Source organism: Nerophis lumbriciformis, linkage group LG15 (genome assembly GCF_033978685.3).
Source record: "Nerophis lumbriciformis linkage group LG15, RoL_Nlum_v2.1, whole genome shotgun sequence".
NCBI classification, from domain to species: Eukaryota; Metazoa; Chordata; class Actinopteri; order Syngnathiformes; family Syngnathidae; genus Nerophis; species Nerophis lumbriciformis.
The window spans coordinates 29512974-29526787 of record NC_084562.2 but is presented as its reverse complement, the minus strand read 5'-3'; the positions used below and the strand labels follow the sequence as shown (position 1 = coordinate 29526787).

Genomic DNA, 13814 nt, shown 5'->3' with positions numbered 1-13814 from the left:
GATTTTCAAGACAAAAAATGATTTTCAAGGAAAAAAATGATTTTCAAGGTAAAAGTTGATTTTCAAGGTAAAAGTTGATTTTCAAGGTAAGAGTTGATTTTCAAGACAAACAATTATTTTCAAGGTAAAAGTTGATTTTCATTTGAAACAGATGACAGCCAAATGGACTTTGCTGTTTTATTTTCAATGAAACAATAGAAAATAGGTGCTCATATAGTAGTACAGTTGGCACAGTACAGTAAACTGACAGTTAATATTTAAACATTTAACATGTGACATTTCTAACAATTTTAAACAGAAATAGTTCATCCACATTCAGATAAATTCTTCAAAATTACAATTAAAACATTTTTGGCGGGGGGCCGGGCTGTATATATGCGCACTAATTGTGACTGAAAGAGCACGCACTTGGATCGATGATGTCATGTTATCCATGGAAAAATGCATTTTTAGACAATATGATTTGCCTGAACGGCTTCGAGACCCCGACAGTAACAAGCGCTTGTCTTTCCATTAAGAACAATAAACTGGTTTTTAGTGTAAGTAAATGTAATGCATATCATTATGTCAAGATAATGGCACGAGCATTTACTTCATTTAAGAATGTTTTTCAACATATTGAGCAAAAAGGTCTCTTTTTTTTTTTCTACCAAGAAAAGTGCACTTGTTATTAGTGAGAATATACTTATTTTAAGCTTTTTTTGGGTTAGCTAATTTGACTCGTTTTGGAAAGTCTTGACAAGCCGAATTTTTTTGTTCTATTGGCAGATCATTTTGCTTCGTTCAAGTAAAATACCCCTCATTTTATTGTATTTTTTTCTTGTTTTTGAACACTGACTTTTTGCAGTGTATGAGACATAAATAAACATATTTAGGCCATAAATATGTAGAATATGCTTTAGAAAAAAATGAAGTGTATTAAACTGCTGGTTTTTTTTTTTACTATGATTGTAATATTTGCCTTCATGTTGTCTTCCAGCGCCACAAATGGGAAATGCACCTGCTTTCAGCTCCGAGGTCACTGACACGGCCATCATCATCACCTGGATACCTGTCCGCAGGTTTAGCTACAAGGTAGACGTTGCAAAGAGTTCATTACAACATCTTATCGCAATCAAACTAGTATCAAAATACTCCACATTGCACTGTTTTTTTTTTAGTAGTTCCTGTTGAAGTGAAGAAGTCAGAATCCACGTTCATGTCATCTTTTATGTCTTCCTCATGTTCTGATCTCTTTCCCAGCTGTCGGTGCTCCCCAGCCAGGAAGGCGAGTCTCCCGTACACAAGACCTCAGACTCCGGACGCGTTTTTGTCACGGGTTTGATTCCTGGAACACAGTACACCTACAAGGTGCAGCCCATGTTCAACGGGCAGCCCCGCGGGAACCCAATCACTCGCAACGCCGTCACTGGTGAGGAGAACAAGAACACATATATATATATATATATATATATATATATATATATATATATATATATATATGTATGTGTGGGAAAAAAATCACAAGACTACTTCATCTCTACAGGCCTGTTTCATGAGGGGTTCCCTCAATCATCAGGAGATTTTAATGGAAGCATTCACATACCATGGTTTATATAGGGCACAGAGTGGGTAGGTACAGGCTGGCGTAGGGGCGTGGTGATTGGCTCATGTGTTACCTAGGAGGTGTTTCCGTCTGTGGCGGCATGCTGATACAATTTCGCTGCGCTTGTTGAGGGATGACAGGTCTGGACGGTAAATAATAAACAGTTTCTCTTTCAAGCATAGGTTGCATCTTTTATTACCACTATTGTAAGGTGTGCTGGATGCAAGAATTTGCCATGTTATTGAATATTCAACATTATTGTCTTTGAGGTCCCAAATGTGTTTGCTGAGTTCTGTGGTATTCCGCAGGTTTTGGTTCCTGAAAGAAGCCTTGTGATTGTTCCATCTGGTTTTGAATTCTCCCTCGGTTAATCCTACATATGTGTCGGATGTGTTAATGTCCTTGCGTGTTACCTTAGATTGGTAGACAACTGATGTTTGTAAGCACCCCCCGTTGAGAGGGCAATCAGGTTTCTTACGGCAGTTGCAGCCTTTGTTGGTTTTGGGGTCGCTCTGTCTGAGGGCCGACGGCTCATTTGCAATTGTTTTGTTGTGGTTTGAGATAATTTGTCGTATATTGTTCATACAGCTGTAGCTCAATTTAATGTTGTTCTTGTTGAATACTTTTCTTAGGGTGTTGCCTTTGGGAAAGTGTTTGTCAATCAGAGTGAGGAATTTGTGGCCAATATTAGTTGAGACGTTTTTGCTGTATGGGGGGTTGTACCAGATGATGTTGTTTCGTTTTCTGTTCTTTTTTGGTTGGTTTCCTAGCGTGGGTTCATAGGTGAGGATGAAATTGTATCCGCTTTCATCAAGGGCTTTTTGGTACGGGGGGGTTGCTTGGTCAAATTCAGCTTTGCTAGATGACAGCATCGATAGCCTTTTATTAATTCCGGTAGGTATTCTTTTCGTGGTGGTGGGTGGGTGGTTGCTGTCATGGTGCACGTATTGGAGTGTTGTGTTGGATTTCGTGAATGGTTGGTAGCTGTTATTTCTCAGGTTGAAAGTGACGTCGAGGAAGTTGATGAGGGAACCCCCTCATGAAACAGGCCTGTAGAGATGAAGTAGTCTTGTGATTTTTTTCCCACACATACATATATATATATATAATTTTTCATTCATTTTAACTCGTAAATAAGCACTAGCAAAAGTCAGCTAACAATGAAGCTGTCAGGAGTCGCTATAATCCGCCTATAAAGCGCTGTAAAAAACATCCAAAAGCCTCCATCAAGGTTTTATATACTCTGTAAGTATATATGTAGTATCTAGTAACATTCATAATAACATGTTATTTATTTATTTTGATCATTTTAGGCATACAGACGCATCACAACGTTCACTTTCCCTAACATAAGCATGCCAACATTTAGAATATATCAAGTTTTGATTGATTGATTGAGACTTTTATTAGTAGATTGCACAGTGAAGTACATATTCCGTACAATTGACCACTAAATGGTAACACCCCAATAAGTTTTTACACTTGTTTAAGTCGGGGTCCACGTTAATCAATTCATGGTAGTACCAAGTCATATGACTCTGAGGTGTTCGGTTTTAAAATTGGCTAAAAAAAGGTAGCGTGCGCGAATGCTAACTTTAGCATACTAACAGTTAGCATGTGTCAAGTACCAAGTCATATGACTCTAAGGGTGTTCAGCTAAAAAAGTTAGCATGCGAACAGTTAGCATGTGTCAAGTACCAAGTCATATGACTCTAAGGGTGTTCATCTGTAAAATCGGCTAAAAAAAGTTAGCATGCTAACAGTTAGCATGTGTCAAGTACCAAGTCATATGACTCTAAGGGTGTTCATCCGTAAAATCGGCTAAAAAAGTTAGCATGCTAACAGTTAGCATTTGTCAAGTACCAAGTCATATGACTCTAAGGGTGTTCATCCGTAAAATCGGCTAAAAAAGTTAGCATGCTAACAGTTAGCATGTGTCAAGTACCAAGTTATATGACTCTGAGGTGTTCGGTTTTAAAATTGGCTAAAAAAGGTAGCGCGCGCGAATGCTAACTTTAGCATACTAACAGTTAGCATGTGTCAAGTACCAAGTCATATGACTCTAAGGGTGTTCAGCTAAAAAAGTTAGCATGCGAACAGTTAGCATGTGTCAAGTACCAAGTCATATGACTAAGGGTGTTCATCTGTAAAATCGGCTAAAAAAGTTAGCATGCTAACAGTTAGCATGTGTCAAGTACCAAGTCATATGACTCTAAGGGTGTTCATCCGTAAAATCGGCTAAAAAAGTTAGCATGCTAACAGTTAGCATGTGTCAAGTACCAAGTCATATGACTCTAAGGGTGTTCATCCGTAAAATCGGCTAAAAAAGTTAGCATGCTAACAGTTAGCATGTGTCAAGTACCAAGTCATATGACTCTAAGGGTGTTCATCTGTAAAATCGGCTTAAAAAGTTAGCATGCTAACAGTTAGCATGTGTCAAGTACCAAGTCATATGACTTTAAGGGTGTTCATCTGTAAAATTGGCTAAAGAGGTATGGTCTACAAGTTTCACGGCGCTGCTAAAAGTAGTCCCTCTGCGTTAGCGCCTATAATAACAATATGACTAATACTTGTTAATATTCATGTCACCACATGTAAATGAAGTATAATTGGTGGTTTTTAAAGGACTTTATGGGCAGAGTAGTGTACATTGCGAGCCGCCTCTTACTTGCTGTATTTTACGACTTAGAATGCATAAAAGCAGAGAAACATATGTTCTTGTCTTACGTAAGGAGTGTGAACGTTAGGCTAAGTGTGTGTCCTCTCACAGCTTTGTCCCCGCCCACTGACCTGAGAGTCCAGTCCAACTCTGACACAGGAGATCTCACCGTCCACTGGAGGCCCTCCAAGACCCCAGGTAAATATTGACCGGGCTGCCTGGAGCCCACCCAGTCTAGACCCCGACCTGGTTCTTCCTCCTGACTTCTCAGCGTGACTCACACATCTTTTTCCACACCAGACATCACCGACTACAAGGTGTCCAGCACGCCCACTAGTGGCCAGAAGGGGAACAGCATCGAGGAGTTTGTGCGCGCTGACCAGACCTCCTGCATGCTGGAGAACCTCAACCTGGGCGTGGAGTACAACATCAGTGTCTACGCCGTCAAGGGCAACCTGGAGAGTGAGCCCGTGTCCACCATCATCACCCCGGGTAGGTGCGCCCCTAAATGTGTGTGTGTGTGTGTGTGTGTGTGTGTGTGTGTGTGTGTGTAGAGTACAAAGTGGGGTTCTGGTTGAAGCAGTGGTGTCAAACACCACGTCACACTCATATTAGTATTATTAATCATGGTGTCATGAGGTACCAGCCTGGAGAGAGAGAGAGTGTGTGTGCACTACAAGTTAACTCTCAGTTTCGATTTTTGAAAAAACACGAACCTATTTATTATCAACCCTATGACAGACAAAGGCTGTCTTTAAGTTGAAGTGGAGTGGTAATGACGCCTAGTGCTCACAGGCTCATGGCGCAATAAGTCGAATGATGCGGACACCTTTGTTACTGGATACTTTCTAACACACTTCTGTTTTGTATTAGTGAGTCACATGCAACTGTTTTTATTTGCTACTTGTTTATGTCAACTAATGTGCCGTTGTATTGTTCAATGATTATTACACATGTCTAACTAGCTGTTGTGTAGCTGCTGTGTTTACCTTTTGTACATAACTTTAGTCAAATACAAGACCCAAAAGCAGTGAAGTTGTCACGTGTAAATGGTCAATAAAAAGAGAATGCAATGATTTGCAAATCCTTTTCAACTTATATTTAAATGAATAGACTGCAAAGACAAGATATTTAACGTTCCACTGGAAAACAACATTTTTTGATTTTCAAGACAAAAAATGATTTTCAAGGTAAAAGTTGATTTTCAAAGTAAAAGTTGATTTTCAAGACAAAAAATGATTTTCAAGGTAAAAGTAGATTTTCAAGACAAAAAATGATTTTCAAGGTAAAAGTTGATTTTCAAAGTAAAAGTTGATTTTCAAGACAAAAAATGATTTTCAAGGTAAAAGTAGATTTTCAAGACAAAAAATGATTTTCAAGGTAAAAGTTGATTTTCAAAGTAAAAGTTGATTTTCAAGACAAAAAATTATTTTTAAGGTAAAAGTTGATTTTCAAGACAAAAAATGATTTTCAAGGTAAAAGTTGATTTTCAAAGTAAAAGTTGATTTTCATGACAAAAAATTGTTTTCAAGGTAAAAGTTGATTTTCAAAGTAAAAGTTGATTTTCAAGGAGAAAAAAAGATTGTCAAGGAAAAAAAAGATTTTCAAGACAAAAAATGATTTTCAAGGAAAAAAATTATTTTCTAGGAAAACAATTATTTTCAAGGTAAAAGTTGATTTTCAAAGTAAAAGTTGATTTTCAAAGTAAAAGTTGATTTTCAAGACAAAAAATGATTTTCAAGGTAAAAGTTGATTTTCAAGACAAAAAATGATTTTCAAGGTAAAAGTTGATTTTCAAAGTAAAAGTAGATTTTCAAGGAGAAAAAAAAGATTGTCAAGGGGAAAAAAAGATTTTCAAGGTAAAAGTTGATTTTCAAGACAAAAAATGATTTTCAAGGAAAAAAATGATTTTCTAGGAAAAAAATTATTTTCAAGGTAAAAGTTGATTTTCAAAGTAAAAGTTGATTTTCAAGACAAAAAATGATTTTCAAGGTAAAAGTTGATTTTCAAGACAAAAAATGATTTTCAAGGTAAAAGTTGATTTTCAAAGTAAAAGTAGATTTTCAAGGAGAAAAAAAAGATTGTCAAGGGAAAAAAAAGATTTTCAAGGTAAAAGTTGATTTTCAAGACAAAAAATGATTTTCAAGGAAAAAAATGATTTTCTAGGAAAAAAATTATTTTCAAGGTAAAAGTTGATTTTCAAAGTAAAAGTTGATTTTCAAGACAAAAAATGATTTTCAAGGTAAAAGTTGATTTTCAAAGTAAAAGTTGATTTTCAAGACAAAAAAATTATTTTCAAGGTAAAAGTTGATTTTCAAAGTAAAAGTTGATTTTCATGACAAAAAATTGTTTTCAAGGTAAAAGTTGATTTTCAACGTAAAAGTTGATTTTCAAAGTAAAAGTTGATTTTCAAGGAGAAAAAAAGATTGTCAAGGAAAAAAAAGATTTTCAAGACAAAAAATTATTTTCAAGACAAAAAATGATTTTCAAGGAAAAAAAATATTTTCTAGGAAAAAAATGATTTTCAAGGTAAAAGTTGATTTTCAAAGTAAAAATTTGAATTTCAAGACAAAAAATGATTTTCAAGGTAAAAGTTGATTTTCAAGACAAAAAATGATTTCCAAGGTAAAAGTTGATTTTCAAAGTAAATGTTGATTTTCAAGACAAAAAATAGTTTTCAAGGTAAAAGTTAATTTTCAAGACAAAAAAAGATTTTCAAGGTAAAAAATTATTTTCAAGGAAAAAAATGATTTTCTAGGAAAAAAATTATTTTCAAGGTAAAAGTTGATTTTCAAAGTAAAAGTTGATTTTCAAGACAAAAAATGATTTTCAAGGTAAAAGTTGATTTTCAAGACAAAAAATGATTTTCAAGGTAAAAGTTGATTTTCAAAGTAAAAGTTGATTTTCAAGACAAAAAATTGTTTTCAAGGTAAAAGTTGATTTTCAAGACAAAAAAAGATTTTCAAGGTAAAAGTTGATTTTCAACGTAAAAGTTGATTTTCAAGACAAAAAATGATTTTCAAGACAACAAATTATTTTCAAGGAAAAAAATTATTTTCTAGGAAAAAAATTATTTTCAAGGTAAAGTTGATTTTCAATGTAAAAGTTGATTTTCAAGACAAAAAATTATTTTCAAGGAAAAAAATGATTTTCAAGACAAAAAATGATTTTCAAGGAAAAAAATGATTTTCTAGGAAAAAAAAAAGATTTTCAAGGTAAAGTTGATTTTCAAGACAAAAAATGATTTTCAAGGTAAAAGTTGATTTTCAAGACAAAAAATGATTTTCAAGGAAAAAAAATATTTTCTAAGAAAAAAATGATTTTCAAGGTAAAGTTGATTTTCAATGTAAAAGTTGATTTTCAAGACAAAAAATTATTTTCAAGGAAAACAATTATTTTCAAGACAAAAAATGATTTTCAACGAAAAAAATTATTTTCTAGGAAAAAAAATGATTTTCAAGGTAAAGTTGATTTTCAATGTAAAAGTTGATTTTCAAGACAAAAAAATATTTTCAAGGAAAACAATTATTTTCAAGACAAAAAATTATTTTCAACGAAAAAAATTATTTTCTAGAAAAAAAAAAGATTTGCAAGGTAAAGTTGATTTTCAAGACAAAAAATGATTTTCAAGACAACAAATTATTTTCAAAGAAAAAAATTATTTTCTAGGAAAAAAATTATTTTCAAGGTAAAGTTGATTTTCAATGTAAAAGTTGATTTTCAAGACAAAAAATGATTTTCAAGGAAAAAAATGATTTTCAAGACAAAAAATGATTTTCAAGGAAAAAAAAGATTTTCTAGGAAAAAAAAAAGATTTTCAAGGTAAAGTTGATTTTCAAGACAAAAAATGATTTTCAAGGTAAAAGTTGATTTTCAAGACAAAAAATGATTTTCAAGGAAAAAAAATATTTTCTAAGAAAAAAATGATTTTCAAGGTAAAGTTGATTTTCAATGTAAAAGTTGATTTTCAAGACAAAAAATTATTTTCAAGGAAAACAATTATTTTCAAGACAAAAAATTATTTTCAACGAAAAAAATTATTTTCTAGGAAAAAAAATTATTTTCAAGGTAAAGTTGATTTTCAATGTAAAAGTTGATTTTCAAGACAAAAAAATATTTTCAAGGAAAACAATTATTTTCAAGACAAAAAATTATTTTCAACGAAAAAAATTATTTTCTAGGAAAAAAAAAGATTTGCAAGGTAAAGTTGATTTTCAAGACAAAAAATGATTTTCAAGACAACAAATTATTTTCAAGGAAAAAAATTATTTTCTAGGAAAAAAATTATTTTCAAGGTAAAGTTGATTTTCAATGTAAAAGTTGATTTTCAAGACAAAAAATGATTTTCAAGGAAAAAAATGATTTTCAAGACAAAAAATGATTTTCAAGGAAAAAAAAGATTTTCTAGGAAAAAAAAAAGATTTTCAAGGTAAAGTTGATTTTCAAGACAAAAAATGATTTTCAAGGTAAAAGTTGATTTTCAAGACAAAAAATGATTTTCAAGGAAAAAAAATATTTTCTAAGAAAAAAATGATTTTCAAGGTAAAGTTGATTTTCAATGTAAAAGTTGATTTTCAAGACAAAAAATTATTTTCAAGGAAAACAATTATTTTCAAGACAAAAAATTATTTTCAACGAAAAAAATTATTTTCTAGGAAAAAAAATGATTTTCAAGGTAAAGTTGATTTTCAATGTAAAAGTTGATTTTCAAGACAAAAAAATATTTTCAAGGAAAACAATTATTTTCAAGACAAAAAATTATTTTCAACGAAAAAAATTATTTTCTAGGAAAAAAAAAGATTTGCAAGGTAAAGTTGATTTTCAAGACAAAAAATGATTTTCAAGACAACAAATTATTTTCAAGGAAAAAAATTATTTTCTAGGAAAAAAATTATTTTCAAGGTAAAGTTGATTTTCAATGTAAAAGTTGATTTTCAAGACAAAAAATGATTTTCAAGGAAAAAAATGATTTTCAAGACAAAAAATGATTTTCAAGGAAAAAAATGATTTTCTAGGAAAAAAAAAGATTTTCAAGGTAAAGTTGATTTTCAAGACAAAAAATGATTTTCAAGGTAAAAGTTGATTTTCAAGACAAAAAATGATTTTCAAGGAAAAAAAATATTTTCTAAGAAAAAAATGATTTTCAAGGTAAAGTTGATTTTCAATGTAAAAGTTGATTTTCAAGACAAAAAATTATTTTCAAGGAAAGCAATTATTTTCAAGACAAAAAATGATTTTCAACGAAAAAAATTATTTTCTAGGAAAAAAAATGATTTTCAAGGTAAAGTTGATTTTCAATGTAAAAGTTGATTTTCAAGACAAAAAAATATTTTCAAGGAAAACAATTATTTTCAAGACAAAAAATGATTTTCAACGAAAAAAATTATTTTCTAGGAAAAAAAAAGATTTGCAAGGTAAAGTTGATTTTCAAGACAAAAAATTATTTTCAAGACAACAAATTATTTTCAAGGAAAAAAATTATTTTGTAGGAAAAAAATTATTTTCAAGGTAAAGTTGATTTTCAATGTAAAAGTTGATTTTCAAGACAAAAAATTATTTTCAAGGAAAAAAATGATTTTCAAGACAAAAAATGATTTTCAAGGAAAAAAATGATTTTCTAGGGAAAAAAAAAGATTTTCAAGGTAAAGTTGATTTTCAAGGAAAAAAATGATTTTCTAGGGAAAAAAAAAGATTTTCAAGGTAAAGTTGATTTTCAAGACAAAAAATGATTTTCAAGGTAAAAGTTGATTTTCAAGACAAAAAATGATTTTCAAGGAAAAAAAATATTTTCTGAGAAAAAAATGATTTTCAAGGTAAAGTTGATTTTCAATGTAAAAGTTGATTTTCAAGACAAAAAATTATTTTCAAGGAAAACAATTATTTTCAAGACAAAAAATTATTTTCAAAGAAAAAAATTATTTTCTAGGAAAAAAAATGATTTTCAAGGTAAAGTTGATTTTCAATGTAAAAGTTGATTTTCAAGACAAAAAAATATTTTCAAGGAAAACAATTATTTTCAAGACAAAAAATTATTTTCAACGAAAAAAATTATTTTCTAGGAAAAAAAAAGATTTGCAAGGTAAAGTTGATTTTCAAGACAAAAAATGATTTTCAAGGTAAAAGTTGATTTTCAAAGTTAAAGTTGATTTTCAAGACAAAAAATGGTTTTCAAAGTAAAAGTTGATTTTCAAGACAAAAGATGATTTTCAAGGAAAAAAATTATTTTCTAGGAAAAAAAAAATATTTTCAAGGAAAAAAAAAATTTTCTAGGGGAAAAAAATTATTTTCAAGGTAAAAGTTGATTTTCAAGGTAAAAGTTGATTTTCAAGACAAAAAATTATTTTCAAGGTAAAAGTTGATTTTCATTTGGAATTTGATGCCTGCAAAATGTTTCAAAAAAGCTGGCACAAGCGGCAAAAAAGAGTGAGAAAGTTGAGGAATGCTCATCAAAGACTTATTTGGAACATCCCACAGGTGACCAGGCTAATTGGGAACAGGTGGGTGCCATGATTGGGTATAAAAGTAGCTTCCATGAAATGCTCAGTCATTCACAAACAAGGATGGGGCGAGGGTCACCACTTTGTCAACAAAAATAGTTTAAAAACAACATTTCTCAACCAGCTATTGCAATGAATTTAGGGATTTCACCATCTACACTCCGTAATATCATCAAAAGGTTCAGAGAATCTGTAGAAATCACTGCACTTAAGCCATGATATTACACACCTTGGATCTCTCAGGCGGTACTGCATCAAAAAGCGACATCGGTGTGTAAAGGATATCACCACATGGGCTCAGGAACACTTCAGAAAACCACTGTCAGTAACTACAGTTGGTCGCTACATCCGTAAGTGCAAGTTAAAACTCTACTATGCAAAGCCAAAGCCATTTATCAACAACACCCAGAAACGCTTTGCTGGGTCCGAGCTCATCTAAGATGGACTGATGCAAAGTGGAAAAGTGTTCTGTGGTCTAAAGAATCCACATTTCAAATTGTTTTTGGAAACTGTGGACCAAAGAGGAAAAGAACCATCCGAACTGTTCTAGGTGCAAAGTGTAAAAGGCAGCATGTGTGATGGTATGGGGGTGTATTAGTGGCCAAGACATGGGTAACTTACACATCTGTGAAGGCGCCAATAATACTGAAAGGTACATACAGCTTTTGGAGCAACATATGTTGCCATCCAAGCAACGTTATCATGGACGCCCCTGCTTATTTCAGCAAGATGATGCCAAGCCACGTGTTACAACAGCGTGGCTTCATAGTAAAAGAGTGCGGGTACTAGACTGGCCTGCCTGTAGTCCAGACATTGAAAATGTGTGAAGGCTAAAATATGAGAAGGGAGACTGTTGAACAACTTAAGCTGTACATCAAGCAAGGATTGGAAAGAATTCCACTTCAAAAATGTGTCGCCTCAGTTCCCAAACCTTTACTGAGTGTTGTTAAAAGGAAAGGCCATGTGACACACTGGTAAAAAAGCCCCTGTGACAATATTTTTTCGATGTTTTGCTGCCATTAAATTCAAAGTTAATGATTATTTGCAACAAAAAGACAAAGTTTGTCAGTGTGAACATGAAATATCTTGTCTTTGCAGTCTATTCAATTGAATATAAGTTGAAAAGGATTTGTTGTATTCTCTTTTTATTTACCATTTACACAACGTGACAACTTCACTGTTTTTTGGGGTTTGTACTACATGATGGTAAAAGGTCATTTGAGGCAGTGTCGTCCACTCTGGCTAACATTTGCATGACCATCGTTGTGACATCATTCATATTTCTGTTCAGTGAAATGATTCCATTGTGTTTCAATCATCAATAATCATGTTCAGTGGAGCATGCTGCATATGTCCAATGTTCCTGTTGGTGTTCAAGTCCTGTGTGACTGACTTCTTGTCTCCTGGTTGTCATTAATCCCTGTCATCATGTCTTTGTTTCATCATATCTTTGTGTAACCATGTCTTTGTTTAATCATGTCTTTGTGTGGCCTGCACTTCCACACCCGACCTAACACCCCTGCAGACATACGTGCTCCCAGACACATTGACTTTGTGGACATAACTGATACCACCATGGGTCTGCGCTGGATCCCCCTCAACTACTCCGCCCTGACGGGCTACCGGATAACGGTGGCCTCGTCAGGCGAGAGCGTGCCAATTTTCCAAGACATGGTGGACGCGTCCGCCGGTTATTACACCGTCCGTGGTTTGGAGCCCGGCGTGGACTATGACATCAGTATTGCCACGGTTACAGAGGAAGGGGAAAGCGAGCCCACCGTACACACAAAGCAAACTCAAGCGGGTGATTTCATCCTTTCATTATTCATGCACTATGTCTGTGAGAGGGTGGGAATTATTATTATTATTATTATTATTATTATTATATTCATTGTTATTATTATATTAATTATTATTATTATATTCATTATTATTATTATATTCATTATTATATTATTATTATTATTATTATTATTATATTCATTATTATTAAAATCATTATAGTTATTATTATTATTATATTCATTATTATTGTACTAATTATTATTATTATTATTATTATTATATTCATAATTGTTATTATATTCATTATTATTAATATATTAATTATTATTATTATTATTATTATATTCATTGTTATTATTATATTAATTATTATTATTATATTCATTATTATTATTATATTCATTATTGTATTATTATTATTATTATTATTATATTCATTATTATTAAAATCATTATAGTTATTATTATTTTTATATTCATTATTATTGTACTAATTATTATTATTATTATTATTATTATTATTATTATATTCATAATTGTTATTATATTCATTATTATTAATATATTAATTATTATTGTATTCATGATCATTATTATATTCATTATTATTATATTATTATTAATGTCATTATTATTATATTCATTATTATTATTATTATATTCATTATTATTATTATATTCATTGTTATTATTATATTAATTATTATTATTATATTCATTATTATTATTATATTCATTATTATATTATTATTATTATATTCATTATTATTATTATATTCATTGTTATTATTATATTAATTATTATTATTATATTAATTATTATTATTATATTCATTATTATATTATTATTATTATTATATTCATTATTATTAAAATCATTATAGTTATTATTATTATTATATTCATTATTATTGTACTAATTATTATTATTATTATTATATTCATAATTGTTATTATATTCATTATTATTAATATATTAATTATTATTGTATTCATGATCATTATTATTATATTATTATTAATGTCATTATTATTATTATTATATTCATTATTATTATTATTATATTCATTATTATTATATTCTTATTCTTATTATATTCATTATTATTATTATTATATTAATTATGACACATGCATACATTTCTCAATGATAGCTTCCCTTTTTTGAATACAGTCGTACCTCGTTCATCACAGCTGATTGTGGTAAAATCATTTCCGCTAAAAAGGATTATTATTGATAAATTTTATATTTTTATAGTTGGAGCATAAAAAACTATTTAAGACATTG

General features: G+C 30.6%; 1 protein-coding gene across 3 annotated transcripts in view; it reads left to right on the top strand.

Moving 5' to 3' along the window:
* fn1b (fibronectin 1b) overlaps positions 1–13814 on the top strand; it is a 142748-nt gene that overhangs the window by 85375 nt on the left and 43559 nt on the right. For 2 of the 3 annotated variants that reach the window (XR_012050846.1, XM_061974613.2), the window contains exons 24-28: positions 980–1074; positions 1243–1411; positions 4356–4442; positions 4545–4736; positions 12267–12545. Coding sequence is in view for 2 of the 3 variants with exons in the window: in XM_061974613.2 (XP_061830597.1) it covers positions 980–1074; positions 1243–1411; positions 4356–4442; positions 4545–4736; positions 12267–12545 (822 nt within the window). In the remaining variant the exon portion in view is untranslated. The remainder of the gene's footprint in view (positions 1–979; positions 1075–1242; positions 1412–4355; positions 4443–4544; positions 4737–12266; positions 12546–13814) is intronic. The other variant, XM_061974614.2, reaches the window with a different exon arrangement.